Genomic DNA, 26,485 nt, shown 5'->3' with positions numbered 1-26,485 from the left:
GGCTGAGGAGCAGCGGTGGCGGACACAGTGAGACCTGGGAGGGGTAGAAGGGGAAGGCACGCGGGAAGCCGGGGGATCAGGGCACCCGACTTCTGGGCCATAGCTACTTACCCTGCAGGGTAGCCGCCGCCTAGGTGCACATCTTCGGGGGCATCAAAGAATTCCTCCGTGTCGCTTTCCGACGCCATTTATAGGACACACCCGCGGGCGAGGGGGCCGACGTCGCCTGAGAGGGTGACTCTTGTCTCCTGCTCGTCGTCCTCCACCCTGGCGAGACCGTGGGGAGGTGGGTCTGCGCGAGGATGAGGAGGGAACAGACGGTCTGGAGAGAGGAGCCAGTTAGGGGCAGAGGGGCGCCGTCAGTTGCCGGGCTGCAGGAATGACCGGCAAAGCTGCCGTCTGATGAGAGGAGACGGCACTGAGCCCAGGGACTGCTGCCGTCGCGCTCCTAGCAATAGGTGTAACAGGAGAAGAAAAGAGGCGGTGGCTCTCCTCAACCGGGGAGGGCGGGCTCGCGGACTGGAGACAGTCCACTTTCTCCCGCAGCAGCAATTACAGCAGCTGCAAGAGCTAGTTGCTCGTAAAATACTGACGCGCACCTACCCTCGCGAGATTTCGGGCGGGGGGGGGCCCGCTAAAGAGTGGGCGGGGCGAAAGGCTGGCTGGGGCGGTCCCAGAGAGGCACAGCTCGGATTTCTTCGACCCAAGAAGCCTATCAAAACGGCGCAAGCGCGTTGAGGGCGTTCACGAGGGCCGGAAGTAGCCGGTAAGGATCGGGATGAGCTCCAGAAGGGAGGAGTTTAGAATCTGCGCTGGAGTCGCCCGGTACCCCGTCCCTGAGGGCTCGTGCCGGACGTAGGTGGGGGTCTGGTAGAGCGTCTTACCCACTACCTCTGCTGTTCTTGAGAGGCATTTTCGAGTCTGCTTTTTTTCTTAAGAAGAAATGCTCTGGGGAAACCTTGGCATTGTGGTTTGCGCTCACATCATCTTACCTAATTTATCCAAGCCCGGAATAGCCCACCCTAGGGCATAGGCAGGTCCACTACCTCTAGCGTTACAGGAATAGCGCGCCCTATTTACTAGGAGATCTTTAATTGAGATCCCTAGATATGGTTCTGCAGGCCACAGGGTGGGGTCCATGAAAGATACGTGGAGAGTGAGCCAGTTCCAGGGAGTAAAAAGGGGTTTATTGCTGGAGCTGAGCCTATTAAGGCTTCCGGGTATTTTTCTCTTTACAACTATCCATTGCTGCCCACACCTAATGTGAGAGAAATTCTTACATTCTGGCCCAGATGTGCGTCAGTCAAATGGTAAATACTATATGCTGAGCAGATAGATACCCTTGCAAGTCTAAGACCAATTAGAGAAATTATGATCCTTCGGTACCGAATGTCCAGTGATGAAAACAGGTACTTTATAAAAGACTAAGATGCTCTATCTTAAACAAGGGATCATTGACAAAGTGATAACATGAACTTTCTATATCATTGTGAAGTATGTTTATTCTTCCCATTGACATGACAGAAAGGCTCTCTGAGCTGTTTGCACAGCCTCAGATATTGCTTAAGATGACAGCAGAAAAGATTGAATTGGGACCAGGAACATGGCCTCAGAAAGCTTGGAATAGGACTCTAGATTCTTCCTTGTAAAGCAAGCAGGAAAATGCCTGGCGTTGTCTGGCAGAGTTGTGTGAAACCAAATGCCATGTGCTGTATGCATACTGTAACACTCCAGCCAGTTCAGGAAAAACACTGCATATTTAAATATGGTAATATTTCTTGCAGCAAACCATATGATTATTCATACAGGGTAAATAAATACCAGTAAACAGCCTCATTCAATTTAGGTCAGATACTACTGCCAAATAAATTTAGGTTAGATCCATTTGACTATCAAATAGTTACTAAAAATACAAAACAAAAATTTTTGGTTTCCAGAGCTTTTTGGATTTCAGAATTGCTGGCAAGGGATTTCTAGAACATTGTTAGTATATGACTTTTGTCACAATCCAGTAATTGTTAGTTTTTATGTGTTTTAAACATGTTAATTTCTTAGGGACAAAAATGTATTTCAAAGTACTGGCTTTTTATTTTGTTGCTCACCAAGAAAGATGATTTTTTTCCCTTAAGAATTATGGAAAGATGTAAGTAAATAAACTACCTGAATTTATTTTCTTGTTAGTTATCTAATAGTAAATTTGTTTGCCTTAAAGTTTAAACTGTGTTATCATGTGCTGTTCTAGGTGCTGAGGACAATTCAACCATGAAGAAGAAAACTTAGTTCCTGTCTTCAGGAGCTCTCAATCTAACCAATGAAGACAAATATAGAGTCCTAATTTGGTGCTTTTTTCACTACACCATATCACCTCTCTTGGACCGTTTAAGGTACCTTAAACATTATATTTAGAAAAAGTCAAAATAGAATAGGAATGATAAACTGATAACATTTTTAGAGTTATTAAAGTTGTCTATTTAAATGCTTTGATCAATGGTACAAGAAAGCGAATTTTTCTGGGAACATTAAAACATATGTACCACTTAACAACTTTTAAAAAAATAAATTTATTGGGGTAACAGTTCATAATATTAATATAACTATCATCCTTTTTAAAGATGTGAAAAGATATGAAAAGATGTGTTTGTTTTGCCTGAAACATCTGCACTTGAGTTTTAAAGCAGCAGGTTTTAGGTTTTAGTCCAAGGCAGTGGTTTTGAAGCTTTTCTCCTTATTAGGAATGGAACCCTTTAATCAAACCTATTTCATGCACAGTCCATATGTCATAAAAGTAAAAACTTCTCTAGTTGAAGCAGGGATAGTTCAGTTCCCCACCTGCTTGGCCATCTAAGGCTCCAGAGACTATCCCCACGGTTTTATTAAAAAAATAGAAAATGATTCCACGTCTCTGGTTCTTTTTCACTTGTTAGTTTATTTTGTTCATTAGATTCCTCTTGTAAGTGAGATCATATGGTCTTTGTCTTTCACTGACTGGCTTATTTCACTTAGCATAATACTCTCCACTTCTATCCATGCTGTTGCAAAAGGTAGGAGGACATGGACAACAATGGCGTGGGGATTGACTGTGGGAGCAGGGGGGGTGAGCTAGGCAGAGGAGGGCAAAGGGGGAAATATTGGGACAACTGTACTACCTGAACAACCATAAAAAATAGAAAATGAAACTATTGGTCCAAAGCAGGGGTTGGCAAATTATTGTACACTGGAAAAATCTGTCTTGCTGTCTGGTTTGGTAAATAAAGTTTTATTGGGACACAGTCAAGCCTATTTGTTTATATATGTTCTACGAAGCCTAAAATAATTACACTCAAGCTCTTACAGAAAATTTGCCAACCCTTGATCCATAGGGTAGTACTTTCCAGGGTACCCCAGACCTGAAAGTACTGATTATTTTAATCGGTTTTAACACAGAATCATATTTACAGCTAAAAATGAAGATAAAGGCTTTTCTCACCTGGCTCATTCACAATGACTTTTTTAAAAAGATTTTATTTATTTATTTTTAGAGAGAGGGGAAGGGAGGGAGAAAGAAAAGGAGAGAAACATCTATGTGTAGTTTCCTCTATCACTCCCTGAATGGGGACCTGGCCTGCAATCCAGGCATGTGCTCTAGACTGGGAGTCCAACCAGCAATGCTTTGGTTCACAGGCCTTTAATCCACTCAATCCACTGAGCCATACCAGCTGGAGCCACAATGGCTTTTTGTTTGTTTGTTTGTTTGTTTGCAGGCTGGTGCTCAATGCACTGAGCCACTCCAGCCAGGGCTGTTTTTTTTTTAAGATTTTATTTACTTATTTTTAGAGGGGAAAGGAAGGAGAAAGAGAGGGAGAAAAATATTGATCGGTTGCCTCCTGCAATCAGGGATGTGCCCTAACCAGGAATCAAACCGGTGACCTTTTGCTTTGTTGGGCTATGCCCAACCAACTGAGCCACATTGGTCAGGGCTTGTTCACAATGACTTTAAAAACTACACAGGTCTAAGACTGAGGTGGGTTTAAGGAAACTTGTTATACTTCCTTATCTGCTTAGTATAAACTCTACTTAGGAGTTCCAAAAGCTAGAGTATTGAACAAATTTATGGGGTACTTGCTTTCTCCTATTGACAAGAATATAAACTGGCAGTATTCTTGGGGCTATTTTGCTCCAACCAAGGGTAATCACTCAACATTAGTGACAACACTGTAATGCATGTAGGCTTTTTATGTATAGGGTTAGGTGATTTGAGATACAGTATTGACATGAAAAGATTTAATATTGAAATCTGTTAAGAGTTTTTCTAGATTTTGAAGTACACAAGAAACATTTTGAAACTGACCAAACTGTCAGGGCCAAGATGAAATTCTATAAAAAATCATCAACCATCGATTATCCAAAAGGTCAGTTGTGTTACAGATAATAATAGCAAAAATAAAAAAAAATAGTTTCTATTTGGCTTTGGAATCTTTATATCTTTTTCAAATATACCTCACCTTATTAATGAGGGTTTGTTTATATTAATATTAAAATTAAATTTCAATTTCTGAGCACACAAGAACCGATAGAGAATGATAGTCTACAAATGTATTAGGAGATAAAGAAAAGCCACCCTGCAATTTTAAATGTTACTATTGTATGATGGAATATTAAGTAGGCATGCATTACTATTCAGGACTCTGGAAGAAAGGTAACTGAAATTATCTTAAACAAAAAAAGAGAATTTGTTCACTCACATAACCAAATACAGACTACTATAACTCTTGCCTATTCCTTTGTGGTTACCGTAATATGTTAGAGAGCAGTATGAGCATAAGGTGAATTTTGCATTTGCTTATGTGCAATTTTGTTAGCTAGAAACACTAGGTGAAAGCAGAAAACTATGTCCAGGTGAATTAAGTCATTTAGGAATACACAAAATATGCACACATACACACTGTAAACATCTACTATCTACTCCAGTTCATTGGGTGTGTTTTGAGTCACACCCATCCACATCTAGTGTTACAACTTTCCCTCTGATTTCAGATAACCTACCTTCCATCACTTTGCAACAACTCACAAGCAGCAATCCTTTTGATGTCTGTTTCCACAAGCAAATTTCAGGTCTTTTTGAAAATGAAGTGCTATATTTATTATAGTATTTATGTATCTCTTAACCATTTAACATGTATAAAACTCTGCTACCATTTTTATATTAGATTTGTATGTTTTTGTGTATCTGTCACTTACAAAGTTTTAAAATGTTGTACTCTTAGCCCCATTTTTTCCCATAAACCCAGTGGGTTTTATTGAACAAATTTGCATAGTGCATTGATTTTTAAGAAAGCATATGTTGCCATATAGCATCACTGACTATAGTCTAGTGCTTAATGCAGGGTGCAAGATATGTTAATACTCTCAGTTCTTGTCCACCTCTCATCTTTGCTTATCTCTGTTTCTTTTTGTACTTTGCTGCTTCCTTCTTGTTGTCAGCAAGACTATAAGCAACTTCAGTTTATAATATCTTAATAAATCTCAGTCCAAAGGACATGAGACTTTCTCTCACTCAGTGTTCATATATTGCATCTCAGGGATGATGTCAATTAGTCTTTGGAAATCTCTCCAGCTAAGAGCAGAGAACTCTCATTTGTCAGGCCTGGGTCAGCTGATTTCCTGCCACAAACCATGTGGGGGATACTACTGTGATTGTCTTCCTCACTGGGACCAAACAGAGTTATGTAATGGATGTTTTTTCAAGAAAGGGTTACTAGCAGGCAGGAATAATTTGCTAACCACAAGTTATTAAGAGTTCAGTCTCTATATTCATTGACATGACAAGAGCTCATGACATGTTAAATGAAAACAGTTATAAAATACTACATGTAGAATAATTCCACTTTATGTAAAATTATTTACCTACATATCTATATGTGTATATAAGCATAGAAACTGCTGGAAGAATGTTCACAAGTCATTGATGGTGATTGTCTTTGGTTGCGGATTAAAATAATAGCAAGAGGCCCTGACTGGTGTGGCTCAGTGGCTTGGGCGGTGGCCTGTGAACTGAAAGGTCACCAGTTTGATTCCAGGTCAGGGCACATGTCTAGATTGCAGGCCAGGTCCCCATTTGGGGGCATGCAAGAGGCAACTAACTGATGTTTCTCTCCCTCTCTCTCTCCCTTCCTTGCCCTCTGTCTAAAAATAAATAACTAAAATCTTTAAAAAAATAATAGCAAGAGATTTGTGCCTTATTTGTACCTTTATATAATGATTGAATTTTCTAGAGTGAATATGTATTACTTTGTAGAGAAGGGGAAAATAGTAAAAGGAAATATATAACCAATCATATACAAGGTGAACTTACATTTAAGACCTGAAATTAGTTCCCAATATAGTGCATGACTATGAGTCCTGGGCTTATTGCTTAACTTCTGGGACTTAGCTTCTGGAACACACTTTAGCTTCTGGAATAGTTTAATAAGTGCCACTAAGAAGCTGAACTTGGAAAATATACCCACAAAGTGAATCTTGCAGTGTTCATATTAGTCTACCAAGTAAAAAGTCATTTTCTGTACTGTAGGCTTAACACAGAGAATGGTAATGATGTTTTCCAAAGAAACTGTGAAATGATGGACTATGTGGAGTTTCTAAAAACAAAGTATACTATTAGCAGTTTGCTTCTTTTTTAAAAAAAGTTATTGATGAGAGAGAGAGAGAGCGCGCGTGATTTGTTGTTCCATCTATCCATGCATTCACTAGTTGATTCTGGTATGTGCCCTGACCCGGGATTGAACCAACAGCCTTGCTGTATTGGGACTATGCTCTAATCAACTGAGCTACCTGGCCAGGGCTGAAGTTCACTTCTAATAATATGGACTAAGTATAATTTTGTTTTTGATTTCAAAATAATAACCAGTGTACATGGCCTGATCTAAAGAGAGAAAAACTAAGACATGAACTTTATGCTTCAAAAAATTATTCCAGGTCTAAAGCTGGAGAAGAGATCTTTTATTTTTCTCCTGTAATCCAAAGAAACCTTGCAGGCAAGAAGGGACTGGAAAGAAGTATTCAAAGTCATGAAAGGCAAGGACCTACATCCAAGATTGCTCTATCCAGCAAAGCTTTCATTTAGAATGGAAGGACAGATAAAGTGCTTCGCAGATAAGGTCAAGTTCAAGGAGTTCATCATCACCAAGCCCTTATTATATGAAATGTTAAAGGGACTTATCTAAGAAAAAGAAGAAGATCAAAAACTATGAACAGTAAAATGACAACAAAGTCATAACTATCAACAACTGAACCTAAAAAACAAAAACAAAAACTAAGCAAACAAGCAGAACAGGAACAGAATCACAGAAATGGAGATCATGTGGAGGGTTATCAGTGGGGAGAGGGAAGGGGGAGAATGGGGGAAAAGGTACAGGGAATAAGAAGCATAATTGGTAGGCATAAAATAGACGGGTGAGGTTAAGAATCGTATAGGAAACAGAGAAGCCAAAGAACTTATATGTATGACCCATGAACATGAACTAAGGTGGGGGGAATGCTGGAGGGTTGGGGGGTCCAGGACAGAGGTGAGACAAAGGGGAGAAAAAAATTGGGACAACTGTAATAACATAATCAATAAAATATACTTAAAATATATGCATAATACACAGAAAGTGGAGCACATGTGAATAAAAACAAATATATGCTTAACAGAATGGCTGCCTAGGGAAAGAGATGACAGGATAAAAATAAATACAAAATTTTAAAAAGATGATTGCCTTATCGAATGACACACTATTAATTCCTATAAATATTTATATGTGCTGTTCGAGGAAACAGTGTAAGTTCTACTTAAGTGTAAAACAAGGCAAACCTCAGATCAGCAATAAATTATTCAATTTGAATAACATTATTTTGTTCTGTTTATCAAATTTGCCATACTTTGTATCTGCCCATTTTACAAGTTAAGTTAAAAATAAAACATGTTTTGTAGCCAAAAAAAGAAAAAACTTAGTAATCCCAGCCTCATATCTGATGTATGGATTTCTTTTATAAACTCCCTAAGTGGTCATTCAGATGTATGGAGCTTACTATTTATTTACTCAGTCAATTTTTTGATAAATACATACTAACAAAGTTCTTCATTGTATTTAGCCTAATTCTGCATTTCTGTAATTTCTATCCACTAGTTATAATTCTGGCTACTAAGTCCATATAAAACCTTTAATCTGTTCAAAGATGGTTATCAGTCTTCTTTTTGTTTATTTTGGGAACATGAACATATACTGATATGTTTATACTGAATATGTTCAGAGAGAAAGATAAATAGGAATTTCAAGTGCACAATTAAGGTGGTACAATAAATATATATGTGATAAACATGTATACCCTAAACCTGTCCACCTATGCATAGGGTACCTGTCCAGTGATATGTTCTCTATGTGCTCCTGGTGACATGTTACATTAGAATAGCTCTTTATACTTTCTGAGATAGTTTTACATCTCTTGCATCATCAAATGATAATAAAATAATTGCTATCATTAAATTAGTGCTAGACATTGTATTAAGTACTTTGCATATATTATTTCACTTACTACTCATACTATATGAGGAAAATAATACAATTATTCACCATTTATAAGTAGGGGAACTGAGGTTTAGAAGAGTTCAGTTACTTACCCAAAGTTTCACAGCTGGCATTTAGTGGTCAGTATTTGAGCCTGTGGGGGCTAAAAAAAAGAATACTTTTCCTCCCACCTTCTAAGTTCTTCTAGTTGGACTACTAATTAAACTAAGAGAGACAGATTACCAGGAGAAAATAAAGTTTTATTATAATACATGCACATGGAGAATTCACATATGCATGAAAATTCCAAAGGCAGTGAAGCAACATTAGGTATATGACATTTTGGACAAAGAAGAAAAAGGGGGATAATAGGGTCTTAGATTTCAAAAGCGAGATTGGGCCATTTACAGGTAGTTGAGGAAGAACTGAACAAACATGGCAGGGAAATTCTTGCTTGGCAACTCAAACAAGGCGACATAGTGGGTAACTAGCTAACAGGCCCTGCCGGAAGCCTTCCTGCATACCATAATTAATTCAAATTAGGCTAAGGCAGCATCCTAGGATCTCCTTCCTGAAGCAGAATTTTCTATCTGAACCTCTTGGGCAGGAATGGGGTGTGGTGGGGGCAAAGTTCTTTCTGAGTCTTTTGCTTCTCAGTAACAGGCTTAAAATCAATATTCCAAAAGGCAGCTTCAAGGTGGTAAAACTTTGGTTCCCTTCAAGCTCAAGGTCACACTTTTATTTTATTTTATTTTTTAATATTTTTAAATTTATTTTTAGAGATAGAGAAAGAGAAGCAGAAAGAGAGGGAAACATCAGTGTGTGGTTGCATCTCATGTGCCCCCTACAGGGGACCTGGCCTACAACCTTGGCATGTGCCCTGACTGGGAATTAAACCAATGACCCTATGGTTCTCAGGTCGGCACTCAAGCCACTGAGCCACACCAGCCAGGGCAATTTTATTTTATTTTTTTTGTTGTCTCCCTAGAGATAACTCCAGTTTCAGTAGCTTGTCCAGTTGAACTATGTTAATGAGTGAAGTCTCTAAATATTACAACAACAAAAAACTAAAGCAATTCATCATTTCTTTTTAAAATTTTTGTTATTCTTTAATTTTTAAAAAAACTTTCATCCAAGAATATGTTTATTTATTTTAGAAAGAGAGGGAGGGAGAGAGTGAAACATTAATATGAGAGAGAAACATCAATTGGTTGCCTCCTGTACTTGCTCTGATTGAGTTTTGAACCCACAACCTAGGTATGTGCCCTGAAGGGAAATTGAACCCACAACCTTTTGGTGAATGGGATGACACTCCAACCAACTGTGCTACCTGGCCAGGGCCATTTTTTATGGTATTCTTTAAGTGGGTACATCTTAACATTGGGGGTTATTGGAGGCAAAATTTCCAGATAGACCCCAAGATTTTCTAGCCCCCTAGTGTACTCACTTTCTTCTAGTTATTCAGTTCAACCGTGAATCTTGGTGCTGCTGTGAAGAGATTTTGCAGTTTTAATTAAAGTCCCAACTCAGTTGACTTTAAGATAGGGAGATTATCTGGTAGATATGACCTAGTCACATGAACCCTTTAATAGTAGAGTTTTCTCTGGCTGGTGGGGAAGAGGAAGTCAGAGAAATGCATTCTGGCTTGCCTGAAATAAAGCTGACCTCTACTATGAAGTGTAGAATGTAGCCTCTAAGAACTGAGAGTGGCCCCCTGTTGATAGTAAGGAAATAGATACTTTAGTCCTATGGCTGCAGGGAACTGAATTCTGCCAACAACGTGAATGGACTAGGAAAAGGACCCTTAGCTTCATATGAGAATGCAGCCTGGCCAGCAACTTTCTTTTAAAAAACATTTTATTTATTTATTTTTTAGAGAGAGGGGAAGGGAAGGAGAAAGAGGGAGAGAAACGTCAATGTGTGGTTGCATCTTGCGTGCTGCATGTTGGGGACCTGGCCCATGACCCAGTCATGTTCCCTGACTGGAAATTGAACTGGTGACCCTTCAGTTCACAGGCCGGTGCTCAATCCACTGAGCCACACCAGCCAGGGCAGCAGCACCTTTATTTCAGCCTTGTGAGATCCTTAGCAGAGCCCAGTTACACTGTATTCAGACTTATGATTTACAGAACTGTGAGCTAAGAAATCAGTATTTTTTAAAAGCCACTAATTTGTTATGAAGCAATAAAATTATCCCTATCTTTCCTCTGCCATTTAAGAACCATGGATCTAGGTAGGCCATGGTCTAAAACGTTTATATACATCAACAGGTGCTATTTGCTTTCTGAAATCCTGGAATACACTTGGGAATAAATGTAACACTAGAGTGAACATTAAAGTGTAATGCAACAGAAGACAAAGCCAATGAGTTCAGAAAAAATAACATGCATTTAATATGAAAGAAGTATCTTGCTTCACATACACGTATATATACACTGCACTCAAAATTCAATCCCATTTGTAAAATATTCTCCAGAGTTTCCACAGTCCTGCTACTATCTATGTCATATTAGAGACGGTCTGTTCCTCTGCTTCTGTGGTCTGTTGCCATTGAGCGAATCTGCTTGCCTTTAGAATTTGGGTTGTTTCAATGTTAATTTTACTACTGACCTTCCAGTATTGTTATCTGGCTTCACTGTGATTGCCTGCTATCCCTCCCTCCCTCCTTTATTTAGGATGTCCCAGGCATTGTGCTATGTGGTAGGTTAACAGTGATATGGCCTAGTCCCTCTGAGTGGGGCTTTTCATCTCTGTCATCTGAATACTTGATCCTCAGATCCTGGCTTGTAAGACTTGCATGTCTAGAATATGACACATATGACCAGATCATATGGGGATGGGACTCCCAGCAGTCATTGCCCAGCCTGTGAATAACTAAATCCCTAATTTTTCATGTATGACTTTTGCCTATTTTTCTCATCTTTGAAGCTTAAACTTCGGAAAGTCAGCTTTCTCCAGTCGATCTTGTCCGCAGTCTTTCTCTATTCCTTGCTCGTGCTAAGTTATGGACTTGAAATCCTGCTTGCCATGCCAGATCTTTTCACTTACTTCAGTCACTGTGTCCACCTGAGTCACATTGGCTGGCTGTTGTGCTTGGCCAATACACAACTCTTAAAGATGGCTTGTCCATATGAATCTTGAAGTTGAGAAATAGTAGACATAATTTTAGTTTTTTAAATTTTCTAACAAATTTTCTACTTTTTAAAAGATTTCATTTATTTATTTTTAGAGAGAGGGGAAGGGAGGAAGAAAGAGGGGGAGAGAAACATCAATGTGTGGTTGCCTCTTACACACCCCCAGCTGGGGACCTGGCCCGCAACCCAGGCATGTGCCCTGACTGGGAATCAAACCAGTGACCCTTTGGTTTGGAGGTGGCACTCAATCCACTGAGCCACACCAGCCAGGGCCAAATTTTCTATTTTGTCAAGAGTAGATAACTTGTTTAAAAACTAATCATGGATCTGGCCTCAGTCTTGGGCAAAAGTCTGAAAGTCATAACCTAAGAAGAATGGGGGATGAAAAGGGAATACTTTTTTTACTTTTTTAAAAAAATTGTTGTTCAATTACAGTTGTCCCCATTTCCCCCCCATTATTCTACCCTGCCCTACCCACCCCCACGTCCCACATTCAACCCACCCCCCATTGTCTTTGTCCATGGGTCCTTTATACATGTTCCTTGAGAATAAATATGTATTATATATGATGATCTGGCTGGCATTTCATATATTATGAAATTCTCAGTTACTCAATTCTCAAACCTTCCCCCACCATTTTATAGGTAGGTGCTGAAGCACAGTAGCAAGGTCAGAATTGGAATTTACGTGAACCTGGACCTTAAATGCATGCTTTTACCAGTATACTGCACAAAAATGCATACTTTTATCTCTGTTTTTGCTTTTGAAGGCTGCAGAATGTCTAAGCGAGGAGGTAGAATTAACAGAGGTCATCTACTAGATACAACTTCAGACTGAAGAAAAGGTCTAGTTTGACAGTACATAATTTAAGTTCTGGTATTCTGAAAAGAAACCCTGAGGCATATTCGAGCAGCTCCTCTCATCATTTTTCGCTCCTCTTAAGGATTACATGACCGGGTACCCTGACTGTGGTCAATCCAGGATTCTGATGTGGGGGTATGAAGGGTTGGCATTAGCCTACTAAGTTTAGTAGACAGAGTTAGGGTGCTAATTAAATGTGGCCTGAATCTGATGATTTGTATATTTCACTAATTTTGGAAAATTCTCCATCATTACCTATTATATAATCTCTCTCTCTTATTGTCTTTAATAGTTCCTTCTAAAACTCCTATTAGATGCACATTGATCTTTCTCATTATATACTCCATATGTCTTAGCCTGTCTTTCGTATTTTCCCTTGTATGTGTTATGAGATTTACTTGTAAGCACACATTCTTAGGAACTTTCTCTTTGGAGATTCTTTGAGACCTGGGTTTGAAGTGAATTCTTCCAAAGGAGAGTTGCATTTACTCTTGCCAGTCACTTGGGAATATTGCTAATCTAGAACTACTTTAATGAAATTTCTGGTTTGATGTGTTTGGTTATACAGGTAAGAATTCTGGCCCCAGACCTGCCTGACTACAGATTTAGAGTTATAATGTCTAAAAGGGATTTTTTCCTCTTTTTTTTTCCCTATTTTACCCAGAGCCAAACCCAACAAAGCCATGTCCCTACCATCTGCCTTTGGGTGGTGGTTCTCTGCCTCCATTTATCTGTTATCATCCTTTGGGGGCTGACTTTCAACAGAGAAGGAGGGGGATGGTGTGCACCTGATCAAAGTTCTAACCTTGCCTAGGCCCCAGGATTTGTCTCTTTTGTCCCTTGTACTTGGGCCATTAAAACTACTTTCTAGGGTTACTATGAACCAGCAGCCATCCCAAGGTAAATACCAGTTTCACAGCTTCCTTCTTTTCTGGATTAGTGCTGACATTTGGCAATCATTTCAACCATCAGCCTTGCATTTAAAAGGATATATTCTATCTATCTTGTCTATCATTTTAATATGTGCTATACTGAAGGCTCTTCAGCCATTTCTCCAGCCATATTACCTCAATTCAATTCTATTCCAAAGAAGGATAGAAATTTGAATAGGTGGATTAAGTTATGGTGGAATTGTCATAGAAGCAGTCTTTCAGGCAAAAAGTAGAACTAACTGTACAGAAGCTCTGCTTTTGCGTTTATATTGATTAAGCCATTACACAATTATAGCAGTGGATATGTTGTTACCAGATTTATACTGTCTTTGAAAAAATAAGGATGTTTGAGGTCCTGGATTAGGTAGTATGCCATAACTATGTCTACCAGCAGCAGGTCCTGAAGAGGATACTTTCTGGTCCAGAAATTTGCAGAAAGTGGATCAAGCACTGTTTGTGTGGCAGGTGAGAATCTCCTCTTTCCATAAGTGTACAAGGATATTTAGTCTTTGTAGGAAGTATAGAGATTCAATCTGTTTGAAACTGAACTACTTTGTTACTGAGGATCCATAATCTTTGTCTAAGGAGTCATTGATTTCTTTGATCAAGACCTGAGTCTTCCTCCTTTGGGTATATATTGGTTGGTGCACAGCTATTCAACATTAATCGTTTTGGTTGAAGAATGAAAGTCAATGAGGCTAGTAACAGAAACCCATTTCCCCTGGTCATATACCATATGTGGGAATCTTGAAATTCAAGCCATATTTCTTTTTTAGAGATTATTGTTGTTCAAGTACAATTTTTTGCCTTTTCCCCCCACCCTCTCCACCACCCTAACCCTTCCCACCTCCTTCCCCTGTTTCCACCCCCTTGTTAATGTCCATGTGTCCTTTATAATTGTTCCTGTTAACCCTTCATCCTTTGCCCCCATTATCCCCTCCCCTCTCCCTTGTGGTCACTGTCAGCCTATTCTCAATTTCAATGTCTTTGAAATATGGCTTGCCAAGCCATATTTCATTCTAGCCCTAGGAAGGACTCTGGACACTGTCAATCTCTGAGGATGCCCATTGTATATCCAAAAGTCATTCTGTAGATAAAAGGTTAGAAGGCTAGAAGTGATTAACTAGTAATACTCTGAGTTGATGCTTACCCTATAGTAAGGATTGTGATGATAGTGGAGGATGTTTTTGAAGTTAGAGAGGAAAAGAGTTGTGTTATGGACCTGTGTAGTGAGAGAAGTAAGAGAATTTCTTATTAGACTCAAAACCACGAGTGGCTTTTCCCAACAAAATATATTTGAAATGCACCTTCCATTGTCTTATCTTGAAGAATAGATTTAAAAAAATAAGAGAATCCAACTGTTCCAGAGAACACAGAAGCAGAATGCTGGTTAGATCAGCAATTCTTATCCTGAATTCCTCACTCCATCCACAAACTTGGGTCTTGCTAAAATTTCAGGTATCCTGGGCACATATTACTTGAAAAAACTCTCCACTTTCCTCCTCACTGGCCCTTCTTTTAGAAGCATCAAATTAGACGCTTACTGACAATATCGCCAATTTCAATTAACAAGTACAGTAGGTACTCAGCTGTTTTCAGAACATATTGGAAGGAAATACAACTTAATGTAGAAATCAATACTTCTCAACACTTATAGCAAGTGAATTGGATTCCTAATAAGCACTCTAAAGCAAGGATTGGATTTCTGAGTCAGTCAGCATGGGATAATAACCACTTGGGAGACAGACAATGATCCCCAGAACTGGGAAGGAAAACGTACAGGGGGCTAGTTCCTTAGAAAGGAGGATATGAGGGCTCTTCTAGTCAAGATGGCACTATAGGCAGACATGGCTCGCCTCTTCGCACAACCACATAAAAATTACAACTAAACTATAGAATGACCATTACTCAGGACCATCAGAAATCAAGTTTAATGGAAGTCTGATAACCATGGAATTAAAGAAATCACATCCATGCAGACTGGTAGGAGGGGTGCAGATGGTGAATGGGCTGGTCCCAAACCCATGTGTGGTAGACAAAAATTCAGGAGGGATATCTACAGAGTGAGGAGTCCCAGCCCTACACAAGGCCCCTTAGCCCAGGGTTCCAGTGCTAGGAAGTCCCCGCAACTTCTGGATGCTAGAAGGGATTGAGTTGGTGGAAAAAAGTCTGGAGCCCCAACCAGTTCCTCTTAAGGAACCCACACACTACTTACCTATTCAGACTCCTTCCTGCTGAGCTGCAGCACCAGGGTAGCAGCTTGAAAGGCACCAGTGGTATACAGGGAGAAATTGAAGTGTCTGGTATCAAGGCGAGCAGAGGCCATTGTCCCATTTCTAAACATTCTTCCCAACAGAGCCGGCAACGTGGTGCCATATTTAAGACTCCAAGAACCTGGCTAACACTGTTTGACTCACTTTGGTGATCCCCAGAGACTCTGTCCCACCCAGCTTACAGGCCCACTCAGGCTGCTTTTCCATATGAATGGCTGGTCCTGGATCAAACTGTACAACTTCCTAAATCCTCTCAAACAAGCAACAGCTGGCCTCAGTGAGCCCCAGGCCCTGCACTAACAGCAGTCAGCCTAGCTTCACAGCTTGGCTTTGCCTGGGAATCTCCAAGCCTAGCACAAGCAGCAGCCATATCAGATTGCTTTATAGCTCAGGCAGGTGGCCCAGGGAAAAACACAGGTGGGAGCTGACCTTGGCCTGCACCACCTGGGAAACCTCAGGGCCAGCACACCCAGTGGACCGCTGTAGACCAGGTTGGTACACCACTACCCTGCCCCTGCACCCGTGATCCTCCACAGAGGGTAGAGATTGGTGGTCAGTGGTCACAGCCAGTCCTTGAAGGTGACTGGCTTATGTAAATCCCTCTCATTGATCTGCCAACAGCAACCAAGTGTCAATTATAAGAAGAGGATATACTCAGCTCACATGAAGGGCGTACCTCAAGTACCAAGCTTGGGTGATAAGGGAGGCTGTGCCACTGGACCCTACAGGACACCTACTACATTAGGCCACACTATGAAGACACGGGGCGGGGTCCAAACAGCTGTACCTAATACATAGAAACAAACACAGGGAGGCTTCCAAATCAAGGAAACAAAGAAACATGACCCAAATGAAAGAACAGATCAAAACTCCAGAAAAAGAGCTAAATGAAATGGAGATAAGCAATCTATCAGATGCAGAGTTCAAAACACTGGTTATGAGGATGCTCAAGGAACTTAGTGAGGACTTCAGCAGCATAAAAAAGATCCTGTCAGAAATGAAGGATACATTAATGGATATTAAGAACAACTTACAGGGAAACAGCAGTGGAGTGAATGAAGCTAAGAATAAATTCAATGATTTGGAATGTAAGCAAAAGACAACCACACAGAACAATAAGAAGAAAAAAACATCCAAAAAAACAAGGATAGTAACTGGGTCAACTTCAAGATGTCCAACATTTGCATCATAGGGGTGCCAGAAGGAGAAGAGAAAGAGCAAGAAATTGAAAACTTATTTGAAAAAATAACGAAAGAAAACTTCCCTAATTTGGTGAAGGATATTGACATGCAAGTCCAGGAAGCACAGAGAGTCCCAAACAAGATGGATGCAAAGAGACCTGCTCCAAGATACATCATAATTAAAGTGCCAAAGGTTAAAAAGAGAAAGAATCTTAAAAGCAACAAGAGAAAGGAAGTTAGTTACCTACAGGGGATTTCCCATAAGACTGTCAGTTGATTTCTCAAAAGAAACTTTGCAGGATAGAAGGGATTGGCAATAAATATTCAAAGTCATGAAAAGCAGAGACCTGCAGCCAAGATTGCTCTACCCAGCAAAGCTAACATTTAGAATCACAGGGCAGATAAAGAGCTTCCCAGACAAGAGAAAACTAAACGAGTTCATCATCACCAAACCATTATTATATGAAATGTTAAAGGGACTTATTTTTTTTTACTTTCTTTTTTTTTGTTCAAGTACAGTTTTCTGCCTTTTCCCCCCACCCCATCCCAATACCCCAGCCATTCCCACCTCCTTTCCTTGTTTCTGCCCTCCCTTGTTATTGTCCATGTGTTAAAGGGACTTATTTTAGAAAAAGAAGATCAAAGCTATGAACAATAAAATGGCAATAAATAAATATCAACAATTGAATCTAAAAAAACTAAGCAAAGCAGAAGAACTGAGATAGAATCATGGATATGGTGAGTATTTTCATGGTTGTAGAGGGAAGAGGGGTATGGGGGAATGAGTGAAGAGGTTAGGGGATTAAGAAGTACAAATAGTTAGGTACAGAATAGCCATGGGGATGTAAAGCACAGTATAGGAAATGGAGTAGCCAAAAAACTTCAACTCATGACCCATGGACATGAGCAGTGGTGTGGGAATTGCCTGAGGGAGTGGGGTATGCTGGGTGAAGCAGGGCAAAGGAGGAAAAATCAGGACAATTGTAACAGCATAATCAATAAAATATAATAAAAAAGAAAGGATATGAGGATTGATACTAAAACTCACTATAGGCTTAAAACAAACTAGGCTTATAGTTTGTTTTATCTACATATATACAGTAAATAAATGAGCAATGTGTGTGCGTTTGTGTGTGTATGAATAGGTACATAACTCTTGTTATTAGAATTCAGGCTCAGTTATTCTCAATAGGTAGTTTTGCTGTCTTCATAAAGTCCCAAGTTAGAGTGTTCCACATACTGTTATGGGTGCATTTCCTGCTGACCACACTCAAGATCCTAACACCTGAAGCAAACAGAGCTATGTAAGAAGCATGTCTTAGTGCAATGGTTTTTCAAACTATATACTCACCTAGAGAGCCTGCTAAAATATAGTTCCTGTTGAATTCTGATCTGGAGAAGTCCTGAAATCAGTGTTTTAAGAAGCTTCCCCCAGGTAACTGATACAAGTGATCCTTAGATAACACTTCAAGCAAGGTTTTTTTGAGGGAGCTTCATATTCTAGTTTCATACTGTAAGGATTGCCATTTGACCTTCAGACTGAGGATTCCAGCCATAAATACTCAGAGACACCTATAGAAAAAAAATGCCTTCCTTCTTCAAAGTGACTGTGAAATTAGGGAGAGGAGGTCTAACAGTGGCACTATTAAAATATAAACATAAGGATCTTAAAGTATTCGTAAATGCTTGATGGAAATTAGTGTGTGTTAGGTGCCTTTGAAGATGTGTATTAAATTAGAGGGAGGTAAGGAAATGCAGCTCTACATTAAAAAGAGAGAGAGAGAAGAGAAGAGAAAAACATGTGATGACCAGAATCAGGGATAAAGAAGTTTAACAGAGCTGGGTACAGGAAGTCCTCACTTAAGGTCGGTGATAACTTCTGTGACTTTTAAGTGAAACAAATTTTAATGAAACCAGTTTTACTACAGGCTAACTGATATAAACAAGAGTTAAGTGGTTAAGGCATCTCATCAATGTTATAATGAAATGATGTTGAATGAGATTATGTTATTTGAGGCCTGCTGTACATGATAGAAGCTGGAAAGTGCAGCAGCCAGGGAGAGTCTGCAAAGAGGCACTAGAGAGAAACTGCAGACCATTCAGCATGCTCTAATCGTGGGGGCAGGAACCGGGAGCAGTGTTGGAGGAGGGCCTCTGTCACAAGCTGGGAGAAGGAGATAGAAACAGGACATCCTGGGAGCAGCCAGGGTGAATCTAGCCAAATGTGTGATGAGAGGTGGTCAGGAAGTTAGTGTTGTTTCAATCTGAAGCCAAAAACCACGTTTGTTGAAGGCCAGATAACAAAGGACTCTGCCCCTTGAAAGACCAAAAAGGAAATTCAAATTTATATTGTAATCTGGAACTGGAAGGTGGAAGTAGGGCTAGTGACTGTTGTTGCTCCTCTGTATTACAGAGAGTGTTAGTGAACACTGGAAAGACCTAATTAGTAGTTTAACCTGTGCAAAGTTGAACACTACTTTGCCATCGCTACAAATGTAGATAGTTGTTCCCCCAAACTTTCCTCTCAGTGTTTTAAATCTACTTGCATCTGGAATAGGCCAGGGGAGCTGATCAGTAGAGAAAAAATGAGAAGCCTAGTTACGTGGCATCTAGGTCCATTTCATCCCATCTACAATCTCAGTAAAACTTTAAGTTAAAGAACAAGATGCTTACCTTTTAAATCCTGGAAATTGGAAAAATGTTAGGAAAACTTGCTCCTTCCAGTTCTAGTTGTCAGTGGGACTATTTTACCTTCAACAATCCTCCTTAGTCTAGGGTCGAAACAACAACTAGCCTCCTGGCTGTCTGTAGCTTTAGACTATGTTCCTACATAAGAGTTTGTTGATCTGTATTACAACTAGTTTTGAGCCCTGGCTTTCTTGATCTGATTGCACTTGCCCCAAGGCACTTTCTTGCTGCCAGTCTATGGTTTATCAAATAGTCAGACTCCTGTTCTTTTGGGAAGGAGTAATGGTCCTGGCCTATAAATACCCTATGTGCACCTAGGTAAATGAGATGAAAGGAGATGAGGGGGTCCTTTAACAGGACACTGTTGACAAAGCAGGGTGCAGATTAGGGGAATGCATGTCCCAGACCCTACCCAGGTTAGGCCTTCACATTTCTCCATGGCCAGAGACCTCCAAATTGTGGTTAGGCATTCCTGCCTAAGATAAAGGTGCCAGGTTTCAGGCTAACAAGTGCATTATTTGTTGTAGAATGACAACAACACATGTCATCTATTTTCAGGGTCTCTCAGATACCTCTCTTCTAATCCCAGAAATATCTTCAAGTTTTTTGGTCTGTACTGGCTGAGCTGTCCTCAGGACTTTTTAGCTAAGCAGCTGTTGATAAGAATGTGATGATGTAATGAAGGCATCTAGGGAAGCTACTCTGGGGATAAATTGTCCTTGGTCCCAGGATCAACTTCTATCTAAAAAAAGTAGAAAATTTTAGGTGGTTCATTGAACTTTGTGTCTACTACTAGGCTCTGAAATGTTGGTGCATGCCAATAGTAAATTTATCCCCACAAAATAGGACTAGATAAAATTATGTATAGCTCCTGAAGAGATTTATTAACCCGTGTATAATGGTTTTATAAACATCACTACAGGAAGTATATCTTTGAGCAGGTTGAGGTAATTGTCTGTGAGGACAATTGTGTTTTTTATACTCTTGGTGACAATATTTAGTTTAAATTAGAAGACAATTCTTATGTTCTTATAAGGTAATGCTACATCATACTATAAAAGTGAACTATACCTAGTTATGGTATGACAAAAATGTTAATCGAAACTTGTATTTTTATATTACTTGTAGGGTTTATTCACTTACTCATTCATTCATTTTTTTTTTCTTCACAGATACTAGGATTGCAAAACTGAATAAGACATGGTTTATTCCCTCAATGACCTTACAGTTTAGAAAGGAGGACAGTTATGCTACAAAGTGGTTGAAATACAGCCTAGTGTTAGAGATATATGGTAGCAGTAGTTCTCAACATTGGATACATGTCAGAATCACTTGGAGAGCTTTGAAAAGTCTCGATGCCCAGGTGACTACTATGGCCTAGAAAGAGAAGGAAACTCCAAAGCTGAATTTTGAAGAATGAGTAGCTCACCAGGATAAAAAGAGGAGGAAGGGCATTATAGGCAGAAGAATAGCACTTACGAAGGCACAGATGAGGTCTGTGAAAGATATGTTTGGGGAAGTAGCAAGAGCCAGAACTTAAGGACCCTAAAGAGGTACTCATAACTTTATTATGTATGGAGCCACAGAAGGGTTCTAAGCAGGAGACTGCCATGATCATGATTAGCTTTTTGGTTTTAAAAGCTCATTCTGGTGGCAGTGTAAAGGAAGGAGTAGAGGACTCCAAACTGAGTCAGAGAGATCCCTTAGGAGGTTATTATACAAATTCAGATGAGTAGTCCTTTGTCTGAATCAAGGCCATGGCAGTGGGGGTGAAGGGGAAAAATGGATATGAGAAATATTCAGGAGGTAAAATTAGCTTAGAGCACGGAGAGAGGGGACACATGGAGTTTCTTGTTTGAATGACTAGGAGGATAAAATCATTGACAGAAACAGAAGTCAGAAAAGGAAGTCAGTTTTGGGAGACACTTTTGATTTTCCTGTGTAGTTAGATGTAAAGTGATGGGTAATTAGGAGCAAATCACTAGGATGCACTTGAATATACACAACTGCATTTGAAAAGTATTTCGTGCCAGCGATGGAAAGTTTACATTTGTGCTCATCAAAATGATAGGAACTATGGGAGTAAATGGAATCTCTAAAGTTTGAAATTTTGTTTCTTTCTCTTTTACTCACCTTTCTTGACAGCCCTCTAGTGACAACAAGCACATACTACATTTCCTAAAAGTGCCTCAACTGAGTTCATGTGATATGAAATGGATCTTCAGAATCCTGGTGTAGTCAAAATATTATTACATTAATAATATTTCAGTATTACTATGTGGGAACACATTTATGCAGCAAAGGTAACAAGTTGAGCCTAAATTTATTATTCATCATATTCAGGGAGAAGTCAAGAGGACTTGAAGTTGACCTGTTTTGTTCTGAAACAGTGGTTGCCAACCTTGGCTACACATCAGAATCACCTAGAGATTAAAACAAAAAATCCTGCTGCCTACAATGCATCCCAGACCAATTAATCAGAACCTCTGAGGGTGGGACCAAGCTAGGCATTAATAATTATGAAATTTCTTCAGGTAATTATTTGTGCAGCTAAATTTGAGAACTACTGCTATAGAGGATGAGAGCCTAGAGATGCACAGGGTTGAGTCAAGGCTTATATGGCAGGGGACAGGGGACAACTGATTCTGGGGGCAGCATGTGTCTATTAATCCAATTGCCCTTGGGTTTTGCCCCCAGGGAGTTATATCTAAGGCCATACCTGAATTGCCATACCCAAGACTTAGGCTTAAGTAGTTACAAGAGAGTAAAAGCTAAAACAACAGTGTCCTCTGAAACTCACTAAGATAGCTACTGAGTTGAGTAAGGAAATTTTATTTTTATTTTTTAAATAATATTTTATTTATTTATTTTTAGAGAGGGGGAAGGGAGCAAGAAAGAGAGAGAGAGAAACATCCATGTGAGTGAGACACATCGATCGGTTACCTCTCATTTGCATCCCAACCAGGGATTGAACCTGCAACCCAGGCAAATGCCCTGACCAGGAATTGAATCTGCTACCTTTTGCATTGCGGAATGACACCCAATCAACTGAGCCACACTGGTCAGGACAAAGAAATTTCATAAGGCTGAGTTGAGCACAAAGAGTCAACAGCTTTGACGTTGTCAACAACATTGGCCATGCTGGTGATGGTGATTTCTTCATTCAGCAAAATTTTATCGAGGGCCTGTACTACGTGCCAGGGACTAGTCTAGTTGCTGAGGATACAGTGGCAAACAGGATTGATGGGTTGTTTATCTTTTGGATCATGGATTCTAGTGATTTTGTTGGTGGAGATGGACAAACTAAACAATGTCAAGTAGTGAGAAGTGCTGTGCAGAGTATTTTTCCCAGTGACTTAAGACAATATTTATTTCTTGCTCATGTTACATGTTCCATTACATGTGAGTCAGCTGGAGGACTCTGTTCACATTACCACCTAGAGACTCAAGGTGATAGAGCAGCTACTGTCAAAAATTAGAATACATCAAAGCTTCTGTGCAGTATATTAAATAGAGTGATGTGATAGAGAATGAGTGGTTGTCTATTTGGATGGGTAGGTGAGGGAAGGTTGCTCTCTGCAGAGGGGACATTTAAGGTAAGGAATGAATGACAAGAAGGGGGCACTCTTGTGAAATGCCATAAGAAGAGCATTCTAGGCAATAGGAACAGCAAATACAATGACCCAAAGGTAAGCTTGGCATGTTTGATGAGAAGAAAGGGGGCCAATATGACTGGATCAGATCTTTCTGGACTATATTGATTGAGCAGAGAGTAACACAGATGAGGTTCTGGAGATAGTCAGAGGCCAGATCATGTACAATCTAGTAAGTCATTGTAAAACATCTGAATTTTAATATAAGTATAATATAAGTAACTAATTTGTTTTAAGCAGGAAAATGATAAAACCTAATTTATATTTTAAAGGGTCATTCTTACTATTATTGTGGAAAATGAATTGAATTGAAGAATAGAAACAGAGAGACCAATCTGTAGGGTACAAGTAAGATATTTGCAGTTTGGGCCACAGTGATAAAAAGGACTTGGAAAGAAGTTGGCATATTTGAGATATGTTTTGGAGGTTGAATCCATAGGACTTACGGATTAATTGGATGGAGGGATGTTGACAGACAGAGAGGTACCAAAATGATGGTGATAGAGGCAGCAACATCGGCAGTAGCATTGTTGAAGGCAGTAGCTCTGTTGGCACTGGTACCTTCAATGTATTTGATAACCAGCATTGGTGCCTTTAGTTCAGACATCAGCTCATGTGGCCTTCATGGGTATTGTTGGTATGCTAGCTGCTCTTGGTGATAATAGGGAGGGGAGACATCATTATTGAAGGGAAATGGCAGGCACCACATGGCAGTAAAGGGGAGACATTATAGAGCATATGTGAGAAAGCTCTGGGGACTTATTGCCAGAAATATTTGGGAAACACTTAAGAAGGATTATTTCTAATTTCTGCAGAACAGACGGGATTGGAGTCAGAGCTATACCATTTTGTGGTTGTGATCCCATATTATCCATAACCTGCTTTGACAAAAGTAATCTGGATTACTCTTAGATGTCCACTAAAAAAGAAAAAGAAAAAGAGAAAGAGGCCCCAATCAAAGCTATAGTAAATTAAATGTTATCAAATATATATTTTAAAGATTGTATTTATTTATTTTTAGAGAAAACAAGAGAAGGAGAAAGAGAGGGAGAGAAACATCAATGTGTGAGAGAATTTTACACCCCTAACCTGGGACCTGGCCCACAACCCATGCATGTGCACTGACTGGTAATTGAACCGGTGACCTTTTGGTTTATGGGACTATGCCCAACCCATTGAGCCACATTGGTTAGGGTTCAAATATATATTTTTAAAACATTCCTTGCCAAATATGCAAACATTAGTATTTTTATGTTAGAAATATACATATAAGAAATCTTCAGATACATGCTTATAAACATTCAAACAATATAGAAGTTAAATTTTATAATTGTTAGTCTTCCTACAACTGCTCCCCAGTCCTTTTCCCCCACAAGAGATAACCATAACTAACAGTGCAGAGAGATTTCTTCAAAATATCTTTTAATGCTTTTATAGATACAGGTTTTCCCTGCTCTCCAAAAGTAGAGTGTTCCTATGAAATATTTCCTAAGCCAAAATGGCATAAAGTGAAGACCTACCTTAGTACAGTGGTGGCTTTTTTTGTAAAACTGAAAATCCTCTTTGGATTTCTTTTGCTTAGTGAAAACAGGTAGTAATGTAGGTCCTTTCTAAAAGGAGAGTGTACCACTTTGCTTTTGTATCCCTCACTTTCCAAAAGTTTATGTTGCAAAATGTACATTAACTTTTGGAAAGTGAGGGACACCTGTATAAATGAGGGGGGATCCAAAAAACTATGACTTTATTTATAAAAAATTGTGTATTTATTCTTACATGTTTAGACTTCAGTCACCCTCAAAGTACTCTCCATTTTATCCAGTACACCTATTGAGATATTTTTTCCACTGCTTCTAACATTTTTTGAATTCGTCAGTTTTGATGCTTTTTTGTGCTGCCATTTTTTGTTTCACTTCTTCCACATAGGCAAAACATTTCCCTTTGAGCACTTTTTTTATCTGGGGAAAGCAACAAAAGTCACTGGGGACAAGACTGGGTGAATAGGGAGGGTGGGCGGGGTTCATACTGTTTTTGATCAAAAACTGCTGAACACTCAGCACAGTGTGGTCAGGTGAGCTCATAAATCACCCATCATGAAATGGGCAAGTGGGTTTAGTCTTCAAAAAAAAATTCACTGAAGCCGAATGCAGCATCTTACAACAACGCCAGCTGGTACACTGATACAGATGGGTTCCTAGAACACCCCCCCCAGCAGGGGAAGGCAGTACTACAAGGGACCTGCCTTCCAGAAGATAATTCTGGTTTTTTTTGATCCCCCCTCACATATGCTTTTTTTTCTACACACACACATGGTTTTTCATAAATAAAATCATACCATGAATATTGATCTACATGTTGCTTTTATTTTAATGTTATAAATGAAGCATTTTCCCATGTCAGTGTATCTTCTTTTTCAGCAGATGCATATATTCCATTGTATGAATATCTTGTAATATATTTAATCAGTCCCCTATTGATGAGCATTTACTTTTATTCTTATAGTTATACCTTGAACACTTATGCAAGTCTGTCTGAAGGCTGGCACTCTAGAAGAGAAATTGCAGAGTAAAAAAATGCATTTAATATTTTGTTAGAAATACAACCAGATTGTCTTCTAAGAAGAATGTACCCAATTACACTCTTATAAATAGTGTTTGAGAGACTGTGTTTCTGTATATTATCACTAACACTGGGTATCATTAGTCTTTCTTATCTTTGCTGACAAGATAGGTTAAAATTGGCATTTTACTAATTTTTAATTTATTTTCCCCAAAACATTAGTGAGATTGAATATATCTCATGGTTCCTATTTACATTTTTCTTTTTAAAAAGATTTTATTATTTATTTTTAGAGAGAGGGGAAAACAGGGAGAAAGATAGGGAAAGAAACATAGATGTTTGAGAGAACATCAATTGGTTGCCTCTCATGTGCCACTAACTGGGGACCTGTCCTGCAACCCAGACATGTACCCTGACCTGGAATCGAGCTGGTGACCTTTCGGTCTGCAGATCGGCTCTCAATCCACTGAATCATGCCAGGGCTTTACTTGTATTTTTATATGAACTGTTGGTATTCTTTACTCATTTTTCTGGTAAGTTATTTGTCTTTTTCTCATTGATTCATAGGTGCTTTTCGTGAATTTTAAGTATTCTTTCCTCCATAATAAAAAATCCTTCCTACCCTCTTACTTCTCCTCTAAAAATTTTTTATTAAATCTACTGGAGTGACATTGGGTAATAAAAT

The 26,485-nt window shown here is 39.4% G+C and overlaps 1 protein-coding gene and 1 long non-coding RNA gene across 3 annotated transcripts in view; one reads left to right on the top strand and one right to left on the bottom strand.

Annotated features, from left to right (window-relative positions):
* The window catches only part of WDR44 (WD repeat domain 44), an 89,590-nt gene extending 89,024 nt beyond the window's left edge, over nucleotides 1-566 (bottom strand). Inside the window, exon 1 of the mRNA XM_045817609.1 lies at nucleotides 112-566. Within this exon, the coding sequence (XP_045673565.1) occupies nucleotides 112-188 (77 nt within the window). The 5' untranslated portion in view covers nucleotides 189-566. The remainder of the gene's footprint in view (nucleotides 1-111) is intronic.
* A 99-nt stretch (nucleotides 567-665) lies between these two features.
* The window catches only part of LOC123805189, a 44,459-nt gene continuing 18,639 nt past the window's right edge, over nucleotides 666-26,485 (top strand). Inside the window, exons 1-2 of one of the 2 annotated variants that reach the window (XR_006783272.1) lie at nucleotides 666-766; nucleotides 2,243-2,384. This is a non-coding gene — a long non-coding RNA (uncharacterized LOC123805189). The other variant, XR_006783271.1, reaches the window with a different exon arrangement.

The sequence above is a fragment of the Phyllostomus hastatus genome, unplaced genomic scaffold (assembly GCF_019186645.2).
Source record: "Phyllostomus hastatus isolate PE091 unplaced genomic scaffold, TTU_PhHast_1.1 phas_scaffold_28, whole genome shotgun sequence".
Classification (NCBI taxonomy): Eukaryota; Metazoa; Chordata; class Mammalia; order Chiroptera; family Phyllostomidae; genus Phyllostomus; species Phyllostomus hastatus.
Note: the sequence above shows the minus strand (reverse complement) of the source record. Positions and strands in the feature narration are given on the sequence as shown.